Source organism: Argopecten irradians, chromosome 3, assembly GCF_041381155.1.
Source record: "Argopecten irradians isolate NY chromosome 3, Ai_NY, whole genome shotgun sequence".
NCBI classification, from domain to species: Eukaryota; Metazoa; Mollusca; class Bivalvia; order Pectinida; family Pectinidae; genus Argopecten; species Argopecten irradians.
The window spans coordinates 59509251-59534400 of record NC_091136.1 but is presented as its reverse complement, the minus strand read 5'-3'; the positions used below and the strand labels follow the sequence as shown (position 1 = coordinate 59534400).

The 25150-nt window shown below is 38.4% G+C and overlaps 1 protein-coding gene across 10 annotated transcripts in view; it reads left to right on the top strand.

The window, feature by feature from the left end:
* LOC138319243 (protein sprint-like) overlaps window positions 1-25150 on the top strand; it is a 71206-nt gene that overhangs the window by 7441 nt on the left and 38615 nt on the right. For 5 of the 10 annotated variants that reach the window (XM_069262251.1, XM_069262262.1, XM_069262259.1 and 2 more), the window contains one exon: window positions 23468-24026. In XM_069262251.1, coding sequence (XP_069118352.1) covers window positions 23937-24026 — 90 coding nt within the window. In that variant the 5' untranslated portion in view covers window positions 23468-23936. Of the gene's footprint in view, window positions 1-4949; window positions 5093-6633; window positions 6994-14851; window positions 14986-15790; window positions 15993-23173; window positions 23322-23467; window positions 24027-25150 lie in introns of those variants that run through there. The other 5 variants (XM_069262256.1, XM_069262261.1, XM_069262260.1 and 2 more) reach the window with 5 other exon arrangements.

Below are 25150 nucleotides of genomic sequence, written 5' to 3'. Positions count from 1 at the left end.
TAGAGATAGGGGAGAGCTTGTCATTGATATATACCAGACTGGGTATAGGTTGGTGAAGTACCTGGTTAACGGCTTACAGCATGGCTCATATCTTTATTGTGGAATCATTAAAATTTGGAAGCTATAAAGGGATGGTTTCAAAAGATGATAAAACTGAAGATAAGGATATTAAAAATATGAATACCAAATTTCTTCAGAAAATTTTAAAAGATTGAGATGCTATTTGATGCTGACTATTCTTTAAAGGCCAGACTTGCACCTATAAAACATGTGTAAAGCTGGATTGATGGCCAGGAGTAGTCAAGCACGGTTTATGGCAAGGAGATGCTGGCCTGGTATTAAAAACATATGTGGAGCCACAAAACTGGCCCTGCACACTCAACTACCTGTAAACAGGACACTAATTGGGTACTTCTAACCCAACGTCAAAAATTAGCAAAATTAAAGCAGCATTTAACTTGCCAGAATAGGATGGTTAATTCTTTGTAGGAAAAGTGAAATAATAACACAGATCTTTGATAAGTCAAGGTAAAGAAACTGAAAAGTAAAATTGAAAAGTCATAAAAATCTGGTGTTTATTGCTATACGAATAGTGAGTTTGTAACATCCCAATGAAGTGATTCATGTGTAAAGATAAATGTGACATTTTAGTTTTGTACCGATTTATCATGCACAATTTTATTGCATACTTCAATGCAATGAAAGAATTTGCAATAAAATGAATTGCCCCATTACCGAAATATGTATGCATTATGAATTGAGGAAAAAATATTCTATCATCTTTTTTGTTTTGATCCTGGTTATACATCTATTTTGAGAAAGTTAAATTTTTGTGTGTGAAGTGATTACTTTTGTGGTTCTATTGACAGATCAGTGACTGATTGACACATCATCTGTCAGTTAACTGAAACTACAAATACTATCAATTCATGATGACGAGAAAATATTGTTGCTGTTTGTCCCAGTATGAGAAAAGGAAGAAAGGTATTGTGTTAATGGCTTAAGCCCTTTTCACACATTAAAGGATATGATTCATGGACAGTCTGGAGCACTACGGTTTGTGCCGGTCTCTAAAGGATTATTTCACGGATGAACCTGGTGTTGATACACGGAATATCACGACACTCGAACATGTTAAATCCGTGTAGCTTCCTGAACACCCTGTGTGCAATCTGTAGATACCTGCAGTGTTCTTCTGGAGGAAAAATTTGTACACAGATGGTCCCAGACTTAACAAGGATACTTCGGTACCAACAAGGATACTTCGGTACCTACATGGACATCTCGGATGTTACACAGTGATACACAGATCGTACACAAATCAGTACCGAGAATTTCTATCCGGGTAGGTCCGGCGAAAAAATTAAAAAATGTTTATTTTTTCTCCCAGATCAGCGTTACCATGCCGGATGGCCCCGGATATCACCAGACGCATACACGGCCCTAATACTGTGATAGCAGATTGTCAAGGATTTTCACGTATTGAAGGTCCGTGTTGATCCAGTGCCTCATTCTTGAATGTGTGAAAGGGGCTTTACACCTCTAGAAACAATCTATATTATAAGGCTTTGTGCCCCCTACAGTAAGAGGTTTATATTATAAGGCTTTGTGCCCCCTACAGTAACAGGTTTATATTATAAGACTTTGTGCCCTCTCCAGTAACATGTCTATATTATAAGGCTTTGTGCGCCCCCTACAGTAACAGGTTTATATTATAAGACTTTGTGCCCTCTCCAGTAACAGGTCTATATTATAAGGCTTTGTGCCCTCTCCAGTAACAGGTCTATATTATAAGGCTTTGTGCCCCCTACAGTAACAGGCTTATATTATAAGGCTTTGTGCCCTCTCCAGTAACAGGTCTATATTATAAGGCTTTGTGCCCTCTCCAGTAACAGGTTTATGTTATAAGGCTTTGTGCCCTCTCCAGTAACAGGTCTATATTATAAGGCTTTGTACGCCCCCTACAGTAACAGGTTTATATTATAAGACTTTGTGCCCTCTCCAGTAACAGGTCTATGTTATAAGGCTTTATGCCCTCTCCAGTAACAGGTCTATATTATAAGGCTTTGTGCCCTCTCCAGTAACAGGACTATATTATAAGACTTCATGGAGAACATTGATATCCTGCCAAACTTTTGGAACATAAACAGGATTCAACAGGAAACCATTAAATAGCTTTTATATACTTCATAGATTTTATTTTATTTATTTTTTTGAATTTTTGCACACAAGCTGGTAATATGTAATGAAACGGCTGTGGAGAAGATATGGTATACCTGTATTTGGTTACCTGTGTTGTGTACGTGGAGGGAAGGGTTTGCTGCACATAGAGAAATGCTGATACACTATTTTATAATTTGGTTTAAAAGGTACAGGTGTAAAATGGCATGTCAGCCAGCCATTTAGTTTACCTGTCAGTAACTCCTGATTTTAAATATTGAAAATGAATCTCCTGACAGAAGGAAAGCTGATGGTGGCCTCTTCATGTCTGTAATTTGAGCTTGTTACCGACCATTTAATGTTGGTAATGTGTCTGGGCAGTGTAGTCTATTACAATACTTAACATCTCTATATATTTACAGGAAGTTTGAAAATGATTTGTGAAATTTGTAATGAGAATATTCCATCCTGTTGATATTTTCATGAAAATATAGGAAACCTCATTTCAAAGCTGACAGAAGCTATATTGCAGCCTGACCAGGTGATGAGAGCTCGAGTTACACACACTTCCTACACGATCAACACCTGGTTCGTATCCAAGGTCACTACAGTGGGGAGGACTTCCTGTCATAGACACCTGTCCTGTAAATTCGTAATTAATGATGGAGCCCTTTTAGATGATTTACCCTCTCAAATACCCTTGTTTCCTGCTACTGTCATGGTTACCATAGTTCCTGTTGCTGACCACTGCTGTAGTTTACTGTTGCTGACCACTGCTGTAGTATACTGTTGCTGACCACTGCTGTCAGGTTACTGTAGTCTCCTGTTACTGACCACTGTTGCCATGGTTACCATAGTTTTCTGTTGTTGACCACTGCTGTCAGGTTACTATAGTCTCCTGTTGCTGACCACTGCTGTCAGGTTACCATAGTCTTAGGGGTGACACAGGAGATCTCAACTCTTAGGAAAATATTCTTAAGCTGTCAAACACTTTACAAAGCCTCGTGTTTGATTCTTACCCCTCGGGTTGAGATTCTCCTGCCTAACCCGGAAAGGGGTGAAAGATTCCATCAACCCACTCCATGGGGAGTAAATATTCACCTGTATTTATGGAATCTCAGACTTCACCACTAAACCTGTGCAATGGTATAATACACCAGGTACAGGCAACTTGGATTTGTTATAATTTCACACTATTTGAACTTAAAGTTACCATAGTGATCAGACACCTAGAATTAATTGGTTGTGTTGGATAGTGTGCCCTCTTTTTCTGTTGCTGTATCAGTTCCTGGCTAAAATTAAATAAAACCCAAGGGATAGAAATACACCTAGCTACATAGAATATAACAAGTATCATTATAGATACTGCCGGTGGAGAAGAACATTTAGGTCTTTTCCATTGGTTCTTCAGACACATTTCAGATTCATTCCCTTTTCTAATTGAAGATCCAAGACTTAGTGTATGTAATCACCTTGGTGTAATTTGAGGAAAGGTTACTAACCCTATATATCAAACTTTCATCCATGTGACTCAATAAAGATGCTTTGGTACTGCTGTATATCCATTGTAAAGATTGCATGTATGGTCACCGAGTCAATGTCCTCATTATATTGAATCTTCACATCACGACAAACTCAAGGTTTTACACAATGTTTCTATCGATGTGTCAGGATTTCTGTATTAAGCTTCAATTGCAAGGTCACTGCTGTTTTATGGGTCATTTTTATCGCTTCATGGGCTGTTAGATTTACAATCATTGAGATCCATGGATAAAGTGTTTGGGGGCAAAATGATAAATTAGTAGTTTTGTGATAATCCTATCATTCACTGTTTTTAGAAATGTTGATTCATTAAAACTATAAATGGAGATGTTGTGACATAAGGATAATGGGAGATTTAAATTGTGAAAGGGTTTCAGGAATCACACAGGGTGTAGTGTTGTGGCCCCAGTCTGTCAGGGGCCTCTCTGTCCTCCTGACATCAACCATACACCGTAGATTGGTGACAATAGCAGCATCTATTCTGATTTAGATAAAATTAAGGTTACTATTCTAATTGAGGTAAAGCTAAGGTCACATATTTTCACCTGTTTTAACATTAATGTAGTATGCCACTTAACTTATTAATAACCCCGTGTCAGCAGCACCAGAAAGGGCCATACCTAAAAGTGTCCTTGTACCTAGCTAGACCTGGTGCCACACCTAAAAGTGTCCTTGTACCTAGCTAGACCTGGTGCCACACCTAAAAGTGTCCTTGTACCTAGCTAGACCTGGTGCCACACCTAAAAGTGTCTTTGTACCTAGCTAGACCTGGTGCCATACCTAAAAGTGTCCTTGTACCTAGCTAGACCTGGTGCCACACCTAAAAGTGTCCTTGTACCTAACTAGACCTGGTGCCATACCTAAAAGTGTCCTTGTACCTAGCTAGACCTGGTGCCACACCTAAAAGTGTCCTTGTACCTAGCTAGACCTGCAGTGCTACACCTAAGCTGGCAATAAGTCACCTTTGTCTAATGTAATTTATTCAATATATTAAATATTAAAAGCGTGTTTCCATAGAAGATGTTCTGCTAAACTCACTTAAGAAAGGGACACTACTAAAATGCATAGTAGATAAAGTGGTAAAAGTAGTACAGTTGTGAGTAGAGTAGTAGAGTGATGAAGTGGGATCACAGACTTTATGAAGTCCCTGTTTCCTTGGCTGAGAGGAGAGGCAATACACAGAGAGCAAATCGAAGTTATAACTGTGTGAGGAAGTATGAGTAGGAACTGCTGGGCTGTGATTGACAGGGACTGATGCTGAAAACAACACTAGGATGTTATAGGACATATGGAGCATTGATGATACCATCTATCAGTCTGTGTGGTGTGTTTGTAAACATAAATAGTCACCAGTCTGATGAAGTCGTTCAGGGTTTAATGAACAAAACAGGTATTCATCTCTTTGTTAGTATATTGATTCTGCTTTAGGTTATACAATATGCTTGTGTTCTATAGCTACACGACTGTGAATCAAGAATAGTTACTGCCATTTTGGTTTTGATGAGAGTTTGTTTTTGATAAGAAAATCTAAAATAATCCTGATTTATATTAGCTCATTGTGCTACTTCATTACTCTCAACATCCAATACCTGTTGATAACTTTGCTTTAATTAATTAGTCCTGCATTAAACAGAACAGCTCTTCAGGAGTACTCGTCTTACCTACAGGAAAAGTCTGTATAATTGAGTTTGAGTGACTCGTTATAAGGAACACGGTATGCACGGTATTGATGTTGATGAGTGAGAAATAGATTCATTACAAGAAACCCTGTGTTTTAATTACATTGACCATTTGAAATGGTTTGATGTATGAATTGACGATAAATGAGGATAAACTCATTATGAAAATTGATAAGTAATTGAATCAGTATGACCATTCAGATTTGATATTTAAGTAATGTGGCCATTATACAAAATCATAACTAAAGCTATTGACCAACACTGAACATATTGTCAATAACATTAGCGAAAATGAAATATAACGTAAGTTATGATAAATTGATATTAAATTAGGATGACTAATTGACTCGATTGTTGAGAAGTTTCTGTATGACAACAGATGTGCCACAGTGATATTGATGTAAAGAACGATAAGTATTTCAGCTGTCATGTGATGTTATACAATTGGATTTTACCTTGGCAGCTATGTTATAAAGATTAACAAATCTACAAAAAGTGGAGTGTAATGTAAACTGAATGGGCTTGTCTGTGACGGAGGCCCACAGAACACAATGTAATTACCGGGTAGACGGCAGATTTATACAACATGCACCTCCGCATTTCTGGTTACATAATCGGTTTAGAAAAAGTGGTTGGATGTGTTTTTAAGTCTGACTGGAATGTAAGGAATCAAGTTAACACATGGTTTGGGGATAGAGTCTGCAGCAACATTTAGATTTATCAGAAATTTCTATCTTATCAATTGAACCTGTTCCAGAGAATGTATTTAATTTGAAGACTTTTTGGAAGATGAAACCTATTTTGTGTCCTGTTATTCTTGGATTAACCAATTCTGCTGCGGAAATCGGATCATCTCTGTCTTGGTAAAATGGTAACCCTGGTTACTTTTATCGTGTGGATTCGGGTGTTGTCGAGTACAAAAATTTTGATAATACAATTTGTAGATAGGTTTGATAACACTGAGAGGCTGGATTGGTACCACTGGAAACCATTTCACTTTACCTACTGGCATTTATAATGCTTGAGAATTAACTTGAGGTGTATATGTTACCCAAAATGGCTGCCACACGACTGACCTATGTTTGAAGTGGTAACTCTTTCAATGTGAAGGGTCACCAGAACGCCTTTCTCCCAAATGTCCATTTGATGAGTGAATTACACGCTTGATTAGGGAAGTGTTGGGCAGGATATGGAGAGTACAGATAGCATGGTTATACCTGTATCACTTTACTGCTCCTGTGGAGATCACAGCTCCAGGCTCCCAATCTTCATACCATATACAATCATTGATCTGACAGAATATATATATTTTCTTTCAATGTCTCAGATATGATAGTCTTAATTTGCTAACCATCTTTTCATCTGAGATAGAAATGTTAGTGGGGCCTATTTGTTGTCATTGTCAGTGTGATAAGGGGAATTAGGAAGCCTACATTGTATGTGTCTTATCTGCTAAGTGTTCTCCATCAGATCTCAGCAGATACAACAACAGAAAGGGAAACAGGGTCACCATCCTAGTCATCAGAGGGGGCACTGACACCAGAAGAGGGAGGGCTTCATCATTAACACAGGCCACCTTGCACCAGCAGGAACATAATAGATTACTGATCAGGTATGAAATATCTAATAATTGGGATTATTAGAGGGGCAGTAACTGGCCATAGCTAGTGAGTCCTAGTAATCTGTACCATCCCCATAGGAAGCATCTATTGCTATTCATCTGGACTGTACAATCTATATCAAAACAGACAGAATGTGAAGCTTGGTTTCAGTATATTCTGAAATATAGGATATACAGCAATGCTGCAGATGCTACGTTTAGGTTGTAGCTTGAATGTTATGGATTAAATAATGCTTCGTTACAGCAAGCACTCTAATCATGCTGTATCAAGGTTGTCTCTTGGAACAGATACTGAACCATGCTACAATTGCAACCAAATATTATTTTACACACAAACTGCACTTTAAGACTTTGTCAACATTCATTAAAAACCTTGAAACCTAGAGGCTTTTCACAAATACAGCTAACCACCCTACAGTATCATATGTATATGAATTGTTCCTAAACAGGATGTTGCAATGGCCGAGTTGATCATAAGATATGTAATCTTGAGGGAAACTGTGAGGTAAATTCAGGGAGATTTGTGTATTTCTCTTGGTAGGAGCATTGACCTCCATCTTACAGACTCATCCTTGTGTACCTTAAGGTCACTACTACTCATTTGGCCTTAATCAATATCACATCTATCCTTTTGAAATGGCATTAGAAGTCCAGATTGAGCATTATTAGCTCACCTGGTCCAAAGGACCGAGGTGAGCTTATGGGATACCGCAGCGTCCGGCGTCCGGCGTCCGGCGTCCGGCGTCCGGCGTCCGGCGTCCGGCGTCCGTCAACAATCGACTTCTTCTCCATAACCGCTGGTCGGATTTCAAGAAAATTTGACTGGTAGCATCCTTATGGGCTACTAACTGAAAATTGTACAAATGATGGGGCTGACCCCCCTGGGGCCTGAGGGGCGGGGCCAAAAGGGGTCAATTTGGCTATTTCCATATAAACGACTTCTTCTCTGAACCCAAGTATGGGATAGCACCCATAATGCAATGGTAGCATCCTTATAGGGTGGGGATTCAAAATTGTACAAATGATGGGGCTGACCCCCCGGGGGCCTGAGGGGCGGGGTCAAATGGGGTCAATTTGGCTATTTCCATATAAACGACTTCTTCTCTGAAACTAAGCATGAGATAGCACTCATAATGCAATTGTAGTATCGTTATAGGTTGGGGATTCAAAATTGTACAAATGATGGGGCTGACCCCCGGGGGGCCTGAGGGGCGGGGTCAAAAGGGGTCAATTTGGCTATTTCCATATAAACGACTTCTTCTCTGAAACCAAGCATGGGATAGCACCCATAATGCAATGGTAGCATCCTTATAGGGTGGGGATTCAAAATTGTACAAATAATGGGGCTGACCCCCCGGGGGCCTGAGGGGCGGGGTCAAAAGGGGCCAATTTGGCTATTTCCATATAAACGACTTCTTCTCTGAAACCAAGCATGGGATAGCACCCATAATGCAATGGTAGCATCCTTATAGGGTGGGGATTCAAAATTGTACAAATAATGGGGCTGACCCCCCGGGGGCCTGAGGGGCGGGGTCAAAAGGGGTCAATTTGGCTATTTCCATATAAACTACTTCTTCTCTGAAACCAAGCATGGGATAGCACCCATAATGCAATGGTAGCATCCTTATAGGGTGGGGATTCAAAATTTTACAAATAATGGGGCTGACCCCCCGGGGGCCTGAGGGGCGGGGTCAAAAGGGGCCAATTTGGCTATTTCCATATAAACGACTTCTTCTCTGAAACTAAGCATGGTATAGCACCCATAATGCAATGGTAGCATCCTTATAGGGTGGGGATTCAAAATTGTGCAAATGATAGGGCTGACCCCCCGGGGGCCTGAGGGGCGGGGTCAAAAGGGGTTAATTGGGCTATTTTCATATAAATGACTTCTTCTCTAAAACTAAGCATGGTATAGCACCCATTATCAATGGTAGCATCCTTATAGGGTGGGGATTCCAAATTGTGCAAATGATGGGGCTGACCCCCCAGGGGCCCTGAGGGGCGGGGTCAAAAGGGGTCAATTTGGCTATTTCCATATAAACGACTTCTTCTCTGAAACTAAGCATGGTATAGCACCCATAATGCAATGGTAGCATCCTTATAGGGTGGGGATTCAAAATTGTGCAAATGATAGGGCTGACCCCCAGGGGGCCTGAGGGGCGGGGTCAAAAGGGGTCATTTTGGCTATTTCCATATAAATGACTTCTTCTCTGCAACTAAGCATGGTATAGCACCCATAATGCAATGGTAGCATTCTTGTAGGCTGGGGATTCCAAATTGAGCAAATGATAGGGCTGACCCCCGGGGGCCTGAGGGGCGGGGTCAAAAGTGGTCAATTTCCATATAAATGACTTTTTCTCTGCAACTTAACATGGGATTGCGCTCAACAAAACAATAATGCAATGGTTACATCCTTATAGGGTTTGGATTCAAAATTTTGCAAATGATGGGGCTGACCCCCGGGGGCCTGAGGGGCGGGGTCAAAAGTGGTCAATTTCCATATTAATGACTTTTTCTCTGCAACTTAACATGGGATTGCGCTCAACAAAACAATAATGCAATGGTTACATCCTTATAGGGTTTGGATTCAAAATTTTGCAAATGATGGGGCTGACCCCCCGGGGGCCTGAAGGGTGGGGTCAAAAGGGGTCAATTTGGCTATTTCCATATAAATGACTTCTTCTCTGCAACTAAGAATGGAAGAGCACTTATAATGCAATGGTAGCATCCTAATAGGGTTGGGATTTGAAATTGTACAAATGATAGGGCTGACCCCCTGGGGGCCTTAAACGGCAATAGATGCGAGGTCAAAAAGGTCAATTAGGCTACTATTTTCATATAAATTACTTTGTCTCTGAACCTATGTATTGGATAGCATATTTGTATGGTATCAATAGCATCATTGTATGGTTGTGATTCAAAATTAAACTTTGGGAGTCAATTTTGCTTATTTTTCTAATTGTCAGAGTCTTGTGATAATTACTAACAAAAAACCAGGTGAGCGATACAGGCCCTCTGGGCCTCTTGTTGGTACATGATTTCTAACTAAATATTCCAATATAAATAGTCGCTGACAGATCACTATAACATGATCTCTGGGATTGGAAGTCATCTCTCTTTGTTAGGTGACCCTGATCTGGAAACCTATCTACTGCAGTGGACCATAAGATCCCTTCATCATGTTAGAGTGTAAAGAATCAGTTTGGTGGATTTATCAATAACTACAACAAGAATGTTTTGTAACATATACCGGGCACATATCAACAAAGCCGCCACTATAGGCTTGAATTAGAATAAGTAATAGGAAAAAGTAAATAAAGCAATTCAATTGAATTCCGTTTGATCATTTAAAGAATGATATCGGAGGTACACAAGGTTACCCCCAGGGTGGACTCAAAGGGAAAGGTTTAATATGGGTTCAGAAGTCAGCAGTTGATTGAGTGTAATTACTTATCTACACTGGAGCTCTCCCACAATCTGTCTCCAGGTTCTACACCATTGTACACAACACAAGATACTCTATTTCACTTGTACATCAATTTAAGCAGCATAACGTTTACAGTACCTATGAACAATGACCTGATGTAAGCCCATAACTTATAACATAATGGTTTAAACTTTGTATAAAATGGAAGATTGGAAGGTGTTCAGTTTGTTACCATTTCTTTAGTTTCTCACTTTACCAAGTTTATAGATTGTGCTTGACGTTTAGTTTCCCGGCCAGTTTCAGGTTAAGGATTCTGACTTATTGTATTGAGGTTCTTTTTAGTTGGTTTGAGATTTCACAGAGAAACATTGTAAACAGATTTAATATATTTGAAATTTCTGACACTTCTTGAACTATGTATAGCTGTGTTTTGTCTAGATGGGGGCAGGAACCTGCATGTTTTACAAACATTCTCTGTTACTAGAGTTAATAAAGACTTGGGGAGCAGGAACAGCCGTCCAAATCTCTAATACAAATCAGTACCTTCGTGATTATACAGCTCCAGGTTTTGTCCATCTGTTTGTTACTGATTTAGTGTCAGGATTTCAGCTGGTGTGCCCTAATTTCTGTCCCGTTTTTTGGTACCTTGATATCCTTACTTTGGTTAGGGCTGTCAGGTGTGGCTGGTTATAGAGCTCTATACATCATGCTTCTCTTTGATAACATTCTCCGGGTTCTCTTTGTAACACTCTCCAGTTCTTTACTGATAACATTAACACTTGTAATAATCATCATTTGCCATTCACTGTTAGACTTAATCATGACCTTGAGAACTATATGACCTTGACAGAAACATTGATGTTGTTACAGTGGCTGTACAATACTATTACAGTACTGTGATTAAAGTGACCTTTGTCACCTGCCACATAGATCGGGATGTAACATTGGAAACCTGCTGAAGTGCAGATTTTATTCAGGGAACAGAAGCATTTATAAAGCTTTCACCTTCTATGAATAGCTCGAAATCAGAAGAACAGAAGGTCATAGTTGTTATAAATACCTGTTTGCAGGTTATCTATCTGACAGGAATGTTACATACAAGGTTTCTCCATTTACTGGACCTGATCTGTTATCTTTGGTTCATTTCTCACTTTCTTCATATGCTGCAGGTAGATCATGTCTAGAGAGGGACCCCAGCTCCACATGGCCTTAGTATTTACATCACTGGATGGCTATTGGGAAACATACAGGCTACTTATTGATAACAATAATTCATCTGGATTCTGGGTGTTATGCTGTTTAAGTCAGAACTCTACCTAGACATTATGACCTTGGTAATGTCAGTGTCAGAAAGTGATGACCTTGGTGGTGGTGCCAGCTGCTTTGTCCATCAGTTCCTCAGTGTTACTGAACATTGTATATGGGAGTGTAATGGAGCCAGGAAATACTTGGCCCGTCCTCAATAGACCTTTGGCCAGGTCCTCATTATTGGGGGTTTAGCCTGATCTACCATGTCTGTAGAGTTATGGTTTCTGGTCCTGTAACACCAAGGTACTTCTAACTTGTGTATGTGTAAAACATTCAGTTTTATGATTCTGGTCTAAATAAAAGGTGCTTGATGAAGCCATTAATCTACCTTCAAACCAAAAAGGAAGCCATCAATCTACCTTCAAACCAGAAAAAACACCAACAGAATGAACCTTATTCTTACTTCTATATATGATATTCCTGCATATTTGGGTTACAGTTGGGTAGTGTAAACCTACAGACATGTTGGCAGTAATATCTTCTTAAGTCCTTTTCATGATAGACATTTTGTTCTGAAATTTGTTTGAACAAAATGCAGTAAGAGGAAATATGTTTCATTATGCCACAATTTTTGAATACCTGGTAGCATGTTTTAAGTTTTAAGAAATTCCCTCACAGAAGCAGATTAGTTGTTATAGAACTGTCAATGCTAAACCTTCAATCAACAAGTGCTGTTCAAGGGAGATGGAGATGGACAAGTGGAAAGTGTTGTCAGAGGGAGGGGAGAGATAGAGATTCGGAAGGGGAGGGGGTAGATAGAGAGCTGTGGGAGGGGGAGGGGATAGAGAACTGATGGAGGGGGAGGGATGAGAAGGGGGTATGGTGGTGATGGATTATATGCTTGATGTAGCAGATACTGGTCAGACAGATTATCACTTTATGAGATTTCCTTGCTTGGTTTGAGCTCTATATAACATCTGATGCCAGGTGATGGACATAGTTTGCACAGAGTTTGGGAAGATTCTTTGACATCCTGCACCATTGGATGCAGTTGACTGCTACAGGCTAGTTGGGCCTGTTGTTTGGGATATGAAGTGTTTTAATTTGCCACTTTTAATTTCCTGTGTGGCTGGTGTTGTGAAGTGTGAACACTTGTCCGTTCCTTTGATGTGGTACACTAAGATCTTTAGGTAAAGACCACTATACTTTGTACATCAGTCTGCTGTTCTAACACCAGATAATGGCACTTGTTTGACAAAAAATACATTTTATCAAAATACATGCAATCTTTGGATCCATGTTATTCTAGATAAGATATGCATGCACATGTGTGCTGTGGTTTATCAGGAATGGTCGTTTTTTATGGGTTTGTTGGTGGTAGATGAAATGGCTACTACATCCAGGACATGTACGTTTGTCCTTCAGCATTGATTGATTTCCACCCTAATCTTTTACTGGATCAAAACAACTTCATGTTGTATTCACTAATATTTCCTTAGCCATTGCAATAATTATGAATGTACACACGTACATGGAATTGATATGATTTTGTAAATATAATTTTGATATTTTTAAAATTTGAAGTGATTTTATTAGGTCACCTGACCTTTTGTCCGTCGATGTATATCGATCGTGCGTCATCCGTTGCCTTTTTCTTGTGAACACAATAATTTGAGTAAATGTGAACTATGCTTAATAAAACTTTGTATGTAGATTAACATTGGAAAGATCTCGTACGAGTTTGAAAATCAGCTTGATTCGACTGTAATTTACAGAGTTATTGCTCTGTACTTATAATTGTTATTGGACCTTGTGAATGCTATAACTTGAGTAAATATGCACTCATCTTAATAAAACTTTGTATTTTGACTAAAATTGGAAAAATCTCTAATGACTTTGAAAATCAGCCTGCTCCGATCGTAACTTATGGAGTTATTGCCCTTTGCAATAATTATTGTTGGACCTTGTGAACAAAATAACTGGAATAAATATCCACCAAGCTTAATTAAACTTTGCATGTAGGATATCATTGGAAATATCTTGTGCAAGGTCTAAAATCAGCTTGATTCGACTGTTATTTATGGAGTTATTGCCATTTGCAATTGTTATTGGACCTTGTGCACACGATAACTTGAGTAAATATGAACTCAGCTTAATGAAACTTTGTATGTAGACTAACATTGGAAAGATCTTCAACAATTTTGAAAATAAGCTCTATTCGACTGTAACTTAATTACTGAGTTATTGCCCTTTGCACTAATAATTATTGAACCTTATGAACACGATAACGTGAGTAATTATGCATCAAGCTTAATAAAACTTTGTATGTAGACCTATTAGATCTATGTTCCTATTTCATGAACAAAAGACATCAGTTGGCTAGTAAATGACATAACTAATTTGTATCAAATAGCAGGTGACCACTAAGACCCATGGGCCTCTTGTTATGTACACAAATATCATGAAAGCTAAATCTAATCAGACTTTTCAGTAAGATTTTCAGGTAAGTACTGGGCTTAAGTAAAACAGGATTTTTAGTATACTTATATTAATGCCACAACTTAAGTTCTCATTTTAAACTCTTCCTACTTTTCCATAGCCATTTCATTTCATGATTTAAACTTGTATGGTTTTGTGTACCAGTATCTGAAACATTTTTGCAGCAATTAATATTTGTGGTTTGTTAATGCCATGTGAAATTAGATTACACGCAAAAGTAAATTGGTTTACAATATTAGCGTTGATGATATTCTGAAAATCATTGCACTTAGTAAACTTCTATTGTGTGTTGATTTAAACTGAACTTATGTATGGTTGAAATTTTGAAGTCCAGACTTTGAAACATTCGTGTACACAAGCGGTGTACTTAGTCGGCTGGCACTGTGACGATATTGAGTGACAGTCTACGATATGGAGACACGGTAATGGCAGAGTAACGCACCAGTAAAATTACGTCAAAGCACTGTGGTAGTAAAAAAAATAAATCCTTCAAGTTTACAGAAGAAACTGAGCAGTGTTAAAAAAACATAATTGGAAATCATTTTGAATGGCCCTGTAAAGAAATTTAAAAGTCAGCGATGTCTTTGTTGTATAATAACTACTACCTGTGATGGCAGTGTATATCCAGGGTATATAGTCGACCAGGACATGGTGGCAAACATGTGGCACACAACAACACTCAGGCTTTATTTATCCTCAATATGAAAACTGCTTTACATCAGCCAGTAGATCTGAATGGATGAGAATTATGGGAGGTGTTTAACTTGTGGTCTGTCATCAGATATCTTCTTTATCAGTGCCAAAGTCAGGTAAATGCCAGGCTTGTTCCATTGGAAACTATATATCTATTGTTTTGTCATGACATATACGATTGTGAAATGAATAATGGTTAGCTTTTTTTGTAATGGAACCAGTAAGATACTCAATTTAAGTCTTTAAAATTGATAAAATATCATGTGATGAAAATTAAGTTTTATTATCAATACCAGTAGAAATGATGAGTATGGCATCCAATCAACAACAACAGTTATTTAAGGACCTACTAAGATTTTGAAGTTAGCAAAGTCAGAGTGCCCGGAGAAAAGCCTTTTCCTAATGGCCAGTACATCACAATTGCCCCAGGACCTGCTTGTAGGCTCCAACTCCAAACTTAGAGATGGAGGGCTAGTGGGAGAATGCCCATACCCTTGTTTCATTTTGTATCTCTGTTACATTGTTAGATGTGTGATATTAATGTTGAAGAAGATGCTCCTCTGGTCCTTCCTGATGCACCTGGCCATTCTTTGTGGCTCAGTCATTAGATTCACACCAACAATCAATTAATCGACTTATTTCCTATCAATGATAGATATTGATAAATTAGTTGTGGGATGGGATAGTCCACAGAGTAGGCGTTGACATTCCCTAAAACAATAGGTCTATCCATGTAATGACTGATTCTCTCAGATCTTTGATATTCCATTGATAGTATTTGTGTCCCTCGGGATATGTGTGTATTGCTGTGTGTTCAGGTGCGACACGGTACATACAATTAATTATCTTGTCACTTCACACTCACAATGGATTGCTCAATTGTTTAACAAGCATGTTACCTGGATTTACCTGTACAGGTAAACAATCGTTATCATCTTCTTTGTTAAAGTTTGCTTGAATAACTTTGAAACCTGGTTAAACTTTTGACACAAACATGATATGATATGTATGGAGGACATCTAAGTAAGACAGAGCATTACATGTCCTGGGTGGGGGCAGGTGTTCGGGAGGCGTCAACAAATCATAATGAAAATAGAGATTTTTGGACTATACACTCAATAAGGTAAGAACTCTATTCTCTATGGAAAAATGGTTTTGTGTTGTTATACAGAAGTTGATAGACAATGTGTTCAAATAAGTTAGTGTTACAAGGAAGTAGCAATCATCAAATCCCCCTCCTTGAATAATGTCGTTTGTGTTAGAGTTCACCTGTGTTTTTGTACAAAAGTATAAGACTATGTGCCTACAGGTGCAGCTTATCTGATTACATCATGGACTGGAGGTTGTTTGGGGGAGAGCAAAGCACTGTGAACGAGTAGTTGTGTGTAGAAGAAGCCAATAAGTTTTAGATTGTTTGTAAAAGAGACATTGATTTTACATGAATCTCACACAGACTGAGCCTTGCGGTTGGATTGACACTGTACCAACCTTGAATCGATTTGAGCTTAAGTTGGCCAAGTTTGGATTAGAGCTATGCCAAATCTATCTGTGAGTGAACTCTGGTGAAGTTCATCAGTGCCAAATCAATAATTGACATGATCACTGAATCTTGACAGCCACACATGATAAAACACCAGACACACCAATAAGCTCCCACACCTGTCAGACAATCATGTAGCGCCTCTCTGTAGGCTGGTCAGTGACCTCACAAGGTCAAATCAATCTTAAAATGGTCAACATGTCAATTTCAAAAAGGTGATTTTGTAATAGTGAACTATCTTCTTAAGGAACAAAAATAAATAAATTCACTGTTTTAACTTTATTTATCTTCAACTAAAACATGTTAAAAAAAGGTCATTTTTGATTGGTTCTTGGTCTGTTTTTCTGACCTGTTGGTTTGGTTTGACCTCTAAATCTAAACCTTCCAACTTTAAGTTTTTTATATTTTTGGAATTTATTTGACTTGGCTAGACCTTGACAATACTATGTATTTGATTAGTGAGTGTTGAGGACAATGAGCCTGTCTGGTTAGTCATAATAATAGGTCAACCTTTTGACTTGTTTGATTGGTTAGAACTTTAGATCTGTTTGATTGGTCAGAATTTAGACCTGTTTGATTGGTCAGAATTTAGACCTGTTTGATTGATTAGAATTTTGGCCTGTTTTATTGGTCAGAATTTAGATCTATTTGATTGGCTAGAACTTTAGATCTGTTTTATTGGTCAGAATTTAGACCTGTTTGATTGATTAGAATTTTGACATGTTTTATTGGTCAGAATTTAGACCTGTGCTATTGGTTAGAACTTCAGACCGTTAAATGATGAAGCAAATTCCTCACCATTTTCACTAGAATTTAACTTCTTTCTTGAATCAACACAGCTGGTGTAATTGTGTAACATCACCGACTATTTCTAGATCCAGAGTTTGTTTACTCAAGATTACTTTATCTGAAGTGGTCTTTCCTTGTAATTGTAACTTTTAGTATAGGTGGCAGGTTTTGTGGAACCAGAAAACACATTCTCTGTTTGAGGGTAGACAGTCTTTAATTATAGAAAAGAAAACTAGATAGCCACTGTATAAATATTAACTCCTAGCAAACAATTACCAATTTGACTTTATCATTGCCAATTGATTAAATTCAAAAGAGGATCAGGCTTCATCTTAAAAAAAAAAGATTTTCAGGTGCTGGTTGATTAGAAGCACGGATTATTGTCTGGGATGATTGATATGTGACTAGGTGTTACTTTATAGAGCATGTCTGATCAGATCTGTGAGGAGTGTTTCTATAGGGCTGTAAGGGGAGGTAGGACTGGTTTTTTTTCTATCAGAGCGGTTATTAGCTAGACAGATTATGTGTATTGGTGGGCCAACATTCCTACAGAAAGTAATACATCAAATTGCAGAAGAAGAATTGGAAATATTCCTCCAATTATCTTTGTGTGTATAGGATCACCAATCCAGCTAGATATGGCAGCCAGTATTCTGAGTTGGTCAATGTAATGGTCTTACTGACCTGTCTCTCACAGCTATACTAAATAGTAATGGATAACATTTCACCAGAGATCTCTACCTAAAACATTTGAAATCTCTACAGCTAGTGACTGCGCTTAATATACATTGGTGTCCCTTGGGATTAGTGGGCCATAAGGATGGTTAGAATGGACAGTGGGTAAACTGACATGTAAAGGGTCAAGGTTCACAGCAATGCAAGGTCCCTGGCCAGTTAATGGGATTGAGTATACAAAACATGGACAGGACAGAAGCTAAACATGTTAAAACATTATAGTGTGTTGAAGTACAGGCTATGTCAGTAGGGTACTGCTGTCTACAGGCAAGAGATAAGTACTTTTTCCTTGGATACAGGCAAGGACCAAGCATTATCTGTCCTTGGATACAGGCAAGAGCAAAGTACTTTGTTCTTGGATAGAGGCAAGAACTGAGCACTATCTGTCCTTGGATACAGGCAAGAGCCAAGCACTATGTCCTTGGATACAAGCAAGAACCAAGCACTATCTGTCCTTGGATACAGGCAAGAGCAAAGCACTGTATCCTTAGATACAAGCAAGAACCAAGCACTATATGTCCTTGGATACAGGAAAGAGCCAAGCAATATGTCCTTTGATACAGACAAGTGTATTATTTTGTCCTTGGATACAGACAAGAGCTAAGTAGTGTGTCCCTTAATACACACAAGAACCAAGCATTATGTCCTTGGATATAAACAAGGGCCAAGCAATGTGTCCTTGGATACACACAAGAGCCAAGCACTATGTCCTTGGGTATAGACAAGGGCCAAGCAATGTGTCCTTGGATACACACAAGGGCAAAGCACTATGTCCTTGGATACACACAAGAGCCAAGCACTATGTCCTTGGATATAAGCAAGAACCAACCACTATCTGTCCTTGGATACACACAAGAGCCAAGCACTATGTCTTTGGATACAGACAAGGGCCAAGCACTATGTCCTTGGATATGAGCCAGAACCAAGCACTATCTGACCTTAGACACATGCAAGAACAAAGTACTTTGTTCTTGGATACAGGCAAGAACCAAGCACTATCAGTCCTTGGATACAGGAAAGAGCTAAGCACTATGTCCATGGATACAAGCAAGAACCAAGCACTGTCTGTCCTTGGATACAGGCAAGAACCAAGCACTATCTGTCCTTGGACACAGGCAAGAGCAAAGCACTATGTCCTTGGATATAAGCAAGAACCAACCACTATCTGTCCTTGGATACACACAAGGGCCAAGCACTATGTCTTTGGATACAGACAAGGGCCAAGCAATGTGTCCTTGGATACAGGCAAGGACCAAGCAATATGTCCATGGATACAGACTAGCGTATTATTTTGTCCTTGGTTACAGGCAAGAAATAAGTAATATGTCCCTAGATACATGCAAGAGCTAAGTACTATGTCCTTGCATTCAAGAGCTAATTTCTGTGTCCCTAGATACAAAAGTAATTATTTTGTCCATGGATACAGAAAAGAGCTAAGTACCATGTACTTGGATAGATTTGAAGTGTGGCCATGGGTATTAGGCAAGTATATTTGACCCTGCATGGATATAGGCAAGAGTTAAAGATCCTTGTCCCTGCATGTGGTTAGAAGCTAAAATGATATATATTACATTTCAGTGGAACTAGAATGATGTAGTGAAGATTCATTGGCAGGGTGCAAGATTTTATATATATGGCCTCCAGCGGTTGGCTGCTGTCATGGTGACCAAGGTGAATCGGCCAAATGATGATACCCATGTGGTCCTGTACAAGCCTGTCAATATGTGATGTAGTACCCGTAACCAGTGTAGAAACCTGACCATGGATGAATGTATACCTGTACTGATGATACAGGTGTAAAGTTCTGGCCACAGTCGGCTGACCACTGGGGCTGACCACCACCGTTTGTGGTCAATCTGCATACCTTGAAAACTGTAAAGTTGTGATCTAGTCACAGGCATTGTATATAGTACTGCAGGCTGGCTGAGTTGCACCCTGACATACCTGTGGCTGGTCAGGATTCCACTGATTAGCTTACCTGACCACGGATCTTAATGACTTTCCTAGTCTGTTTGGACAGGTAAATGATAACAGGTAATGGAGAATCATCATTATAACACTAAAACTCTGTGATATTTATGATCCCGTTTTCCCCCTATCTTTTGACATGTACAGCATCAGACAGTGTTACTAGGTTGGTGAGCCATGCCAGGGAATGTTGGCTTGTATCTATCTCTCCTGGTGTCCTCATCAAGTTTAAAACACTTTTACTTCAGTGTATATTACTTCACTTAGATTCATGCTCCTTTCACCTTTACACACAAAGATACACATGACAGGTATTCCAGTGATAAAACTGACATACCTGTAGTAACGAGGCAGGTGTAAAACATAAAGGTAACAGCATCATTGCCTCATAGATTTGATGGATTGAGGATCAATCCAAATTATCTTTTGTCAAGGACCTGATTTCTAAGAAAACCTGTGAGGATTTTGGAATGTGTATATCTTGTAAGATACATTTATTTGGAAATATGACATCTCTAAGAAGTGCTGGATGAGGTTACCATTAATAAAGGCCTAAACGTTTATAGGACGTCTGGATCTTCTCTCCTGTTTACAATGAAATACAACATTAAAAAGTCCATTTATTGTATGTAACAGGATCTATAAGTAGAGTATGTACAGTAGCTGATAAAAGGTGGATATGTTTTATTGTGGGGTAGTGGAGAAAATGTGATTAAAAGGATTGGTTTTGTAGCTGAACCAATAAGCCTGAAGCCTTTAACTTTTTAACTGTGGTTAGGGATGGCCTGTCCGACAGACAAACCACAGGACTGTAGACTTCTACCAAACAGCCATTATTTTCCTGTTCTCTTGTAATTCGTCCTGCTATTCCAACACTGCCTACACAGGAAGTGGGCCAGGAAGGCTCCCCAAAACTATGTCACACATTGGGTGGCATTAGGCAGTCAACTGTGAAATATGGTTATTAGACTTTCAACATGAAATGTTTATAAATGTTTATTAAATTAAATAAAAGTTAAACACAACAGAACCAAATTTGGTCCTGACTTGAAAGGAAATGTTAAGGAGATTATGTAGAAGAAATTAGAGTAGTGTTGTATGAAATGTATATATGTGATATACACCAATATATCTGTGATATATAAAGGGATATTGAAGAAATGGTCTAAAGCCAACTTGTTTTAATACACACATCAAATTATGTTAGATTTAGCCATTTGCTATTCCACAAGAAAGTGGTCATAGTGAGAGAGTGGTCTTTATATAGAGCAGGTTTAACTGTATATTACCAGAAACAAGGCCGTCAGGTTGTCTGTTCATGTTTACCATTCTTTATTTAGCCATTCAAAGAAAACATGTATAAGTGTTTATCTTGGTGCATGTGATGCACCTAATGGCATATTACCCTATCTGTAACAGGCTCCCTAAATGAGGGAAAGTATAAAGATGAACAGCTTAATTATATGTATGTTTACTGAACCCCAGATTTCTGTATTAACATTGAGGATCCCATCAGGCCTGCTGCTGATTGTCAAGAGAGATGTAGAATAATGGTAGATTGTTGAGGAATCTGTTTTCTGATATTACAGGAATGTGTTACAGGAGACATCCATCACCATGTAAACGGTGGTAAATGACACGTAAGATGATAAAACTGTTGGTAATGGAGGCAGACCTGCCAGTCTCAGCGCTCAGATGCTGCCATATAATGTGCAGAAAATAGCCAAATGTTACGAGAAATGACATGTGTCCAAAGTGATATGCTGATAATTGATTGTAGCAGCTTTTTGTCTCCCACTGTATCCCATCTCTCATCTCCAATATGTAATGGATAAGTTTACAGGATAAAGCTTTTATCACACAAAGATGGAACAAAAAACAGTATGGAATTGCTTGGTAGTGTACATAGGTTATGCTAGATTGATCAGGAGATGTATGTATGTATGTGCTTAACATGATGCCAGGTCACATATCATCATCCTGCATTCCATGTCCTCTCATTTGTGTACATCATTGATAAAGCAGTGGCCCTGTGGACATTAGACTTCTAGATCTCCACCACTAGGCAGCAACATTAAAAAATGACATGGAAGAATGGAAGAGTTGTCTTGCATTGACCATTGATCAGGTTATTTGGATGGGGGAGGGGGGAACTTTTATCACCAACTGCATAGCATATCCTTCCATAATATGATATATCAGGGTATAAAAAAATTGTCTAATTCTGCTCTATATGATTTAACAGTAATTGCTCCGAATGAAAAATATAATTTGAGTGTTGACCCCAGAGTTAGTCGGCCTGTATAAGATACAAAACAATGGCTTGTGTATCCATTGATGTACTGAGGTAGTCATCAGACATGACCATCAAGATCCTCCTTGTGTATTTACTGGTTTGTTTATCTTTATGTTGGTATCTTGGTAGAAAATCAAAGTGTGATATTCATTTCACAGAATCAAAAGTTACTCCCCAAATCACAACAGGACATGTCTGTGAATTCATTAAAAAGTTTTTAAAGTCTGCTTTTCCTTGAACTTGCCTGATTGAAGTGGTAATGTATACATATTTCATGCTCAAATTATTTCATCACCTATTAGAATTCACATATGGTAGTAGTATACAGCCCTGTTCATCGGCCCTGGTTGGATTCCCCTAGTGTAACAGTTTTGTACTCGGTGACCTAGCTGACGAGCAGACGACAGTACAGGGATGGTTTACCTATGTTAAATCAATAGAAGCTGTCCCATAGGAGAGTGACAGAGGATGTTACACCTTACTGGACCAGATAGTCATCCTCTCCCTTCCTCCATATATTCTCAGGAATCATGTCTCTTAAACATCTACAGTCAAACAAATTTCATTTGAATATTTTTGAACATTCTATCCCCCATGTTATACCTAACCGACATCTGTTGTCTGACATTCTATCTATCCTCCAATAACTGTCAGACCTGGTTACATAATAATGATGGGTTTTGTTTTCAAACTGTACATATTGTCAGTATTTCAGTGGTATTGTTTCAGAGGAGAAATTGATTTGGTTTGGGAATCTGATATCCTGGTGATATCACTTCTATTGTAGTAAAACTCTTGAAATTTTGAAATGAGGCTGGCACATGTTTTGGTATGTTATAGATAGGGAGTGGTAGTGGTGAGTGCAGCATGACACATGACCAATCGTCTGCCAGGCGCTATATTGTCATGTCAACCAAACATTTGGTTTTACTGAAAATTTTGAAGGGAAATGACAAAATATATAGTAAAAAATAGTATTCTTTGAAAAGAGATTTTTTATATGATTTATAGTGAATGTTTGGTAAGAAAAATGTAATGTGTTCCGGGATAATAGAAATGATGTAATATCATAAAGAATAGGTTTTAAGGATGATTAATGGTGGAGCTGTTTTACGTATCATAAGGTGTGTAGACTATACAAGACTGTATGATATAGAGATTTACACTTAAAGCCAATGTTGCAGACTTTGAACACTGTTCTAAGCCTGTTTAATTAACAAGTAGATGTAGTGTGCCCACCTCATGTTTTTTTCTCATTTTCGTTTTTTAGGCCATCATCATCGAGGTTTGGCAGGAACATGAAACAAACTTGACGATTTTGCAACATGTCTACAACATTCTCGGATTCTGAGGATTTTAAACCTGACTGAAGCCTAGTAATATACAAGTGTCTGTGTAGAGCTATGCTGAGTACTTGGTCCAGGGAACTCCAGTGCTGAATCTTCAGAATCTCTGGGGATACTGTGGACAATTTCTCGGACATTGACCCTGGTGATTTGATCAAAGGCTTGACCAGTACTATTGATGGTAACATTGATTTTGTGTTGGAAGACATTTTATCTTCATGTAGCAGATGTGATTTGATCTGGTGTCCAAGGATGTGGAGGTGAATGTGAAAACTGTGATTGTTGGTTGACGTATTAACAAGGTGGGATTTCTCTTTAAAGTGTTAATGGACAGCTAATAGAAACCCATCCTTTTTACATGGCCTGAAAGTATAGTGTTGGTGAGAGGAGGATATGAAAGTACTGAGGATGGAGGATGATTGTTACGATCCTGTGGAGCCTGGGGATGTGGAGGAGTATCAGCCATCCTCTAGCTATCAAAAGGTAAGAAACTTGTTACAGGTACATTTATACAGGTAAAACATATAAAGGTAACACTGTATTACAACAGGAAAAAGGATTGATGACTTCCTGGAATCTGGAGATGGCAAACCTCCTCTAGCTACCAGAAGGTAAAACTTGTTACAGGTAAACTCCACAGGTAATAAGTAAGGGGTATATTTTAATAGGTAAAAAGAAAAGTCTTTACATATAAGCTAGTTAAGTCATTACCTGTTGGAATCAACTTCATCTGTCTTAGGTACTGAATTAATGCCTGGTCATCAGAAATTTTAACACCCAAAACTAACAATAAGAAATTTTTGTCATCTTTGATTATATCATATTTTGATGTGTGAAATGTTCTGTGTAATACAGAAATAATATTTATCTAGTAAGTAAAACTCTGGAGCGATGAGACTACTGATAGACATCTGTGGTATATCTTTACATGTATTTATTGAATGGGGATTTCTTCTGAATGTGGGAAATGATCTTCCCAAAGTTTCACACCAAGTTGCAGTGACCCATATTTGAGTTGGTTTGTTACCTGTATAAACTATATCATGTATATACCCCAGATATATGTTATGATGAAACCACAGATGTCGGTTTTATGTAGAACTCCAATACAAGTAACAATCAGTAATGATGCGTCATTTGAAATAACTGCTGATGTATTAGCAAGTGAAATGTTTCCAATGCCTTGTGTAGAGAATTTAAGATTGTTTGATATATCACTTTGTTCTCTTGTGTTCCTTTGTCTTTACAAGCATTACTTTGTCTTTACAAACATTACTTTGTCTTTACAACATTACTTTGTCTTCACAACATTGCTTTGTCTTTACAAACATTACTTTGTCTTTACAAGCATTACTTTGTCTTTACAAGCATTACTTTGTCTTTACAAGCATTACTTTGTCTTTACAAGCATTACTTTGTCTTTACAAGAATTACTTTGTCTTTACAAGCATTACTTTGTCTTTACAAGAATTACTTTGTCTTTACAAGCATTACTTTGTCTTTACAAGCATTACTTTGTCTTTACAAGCATTGCTTTGTCTTTACAAACATTACTTTGTCTTTACAAGCATTACTTTGTCTTTACAAGCATTACTTTGTCTTTACAA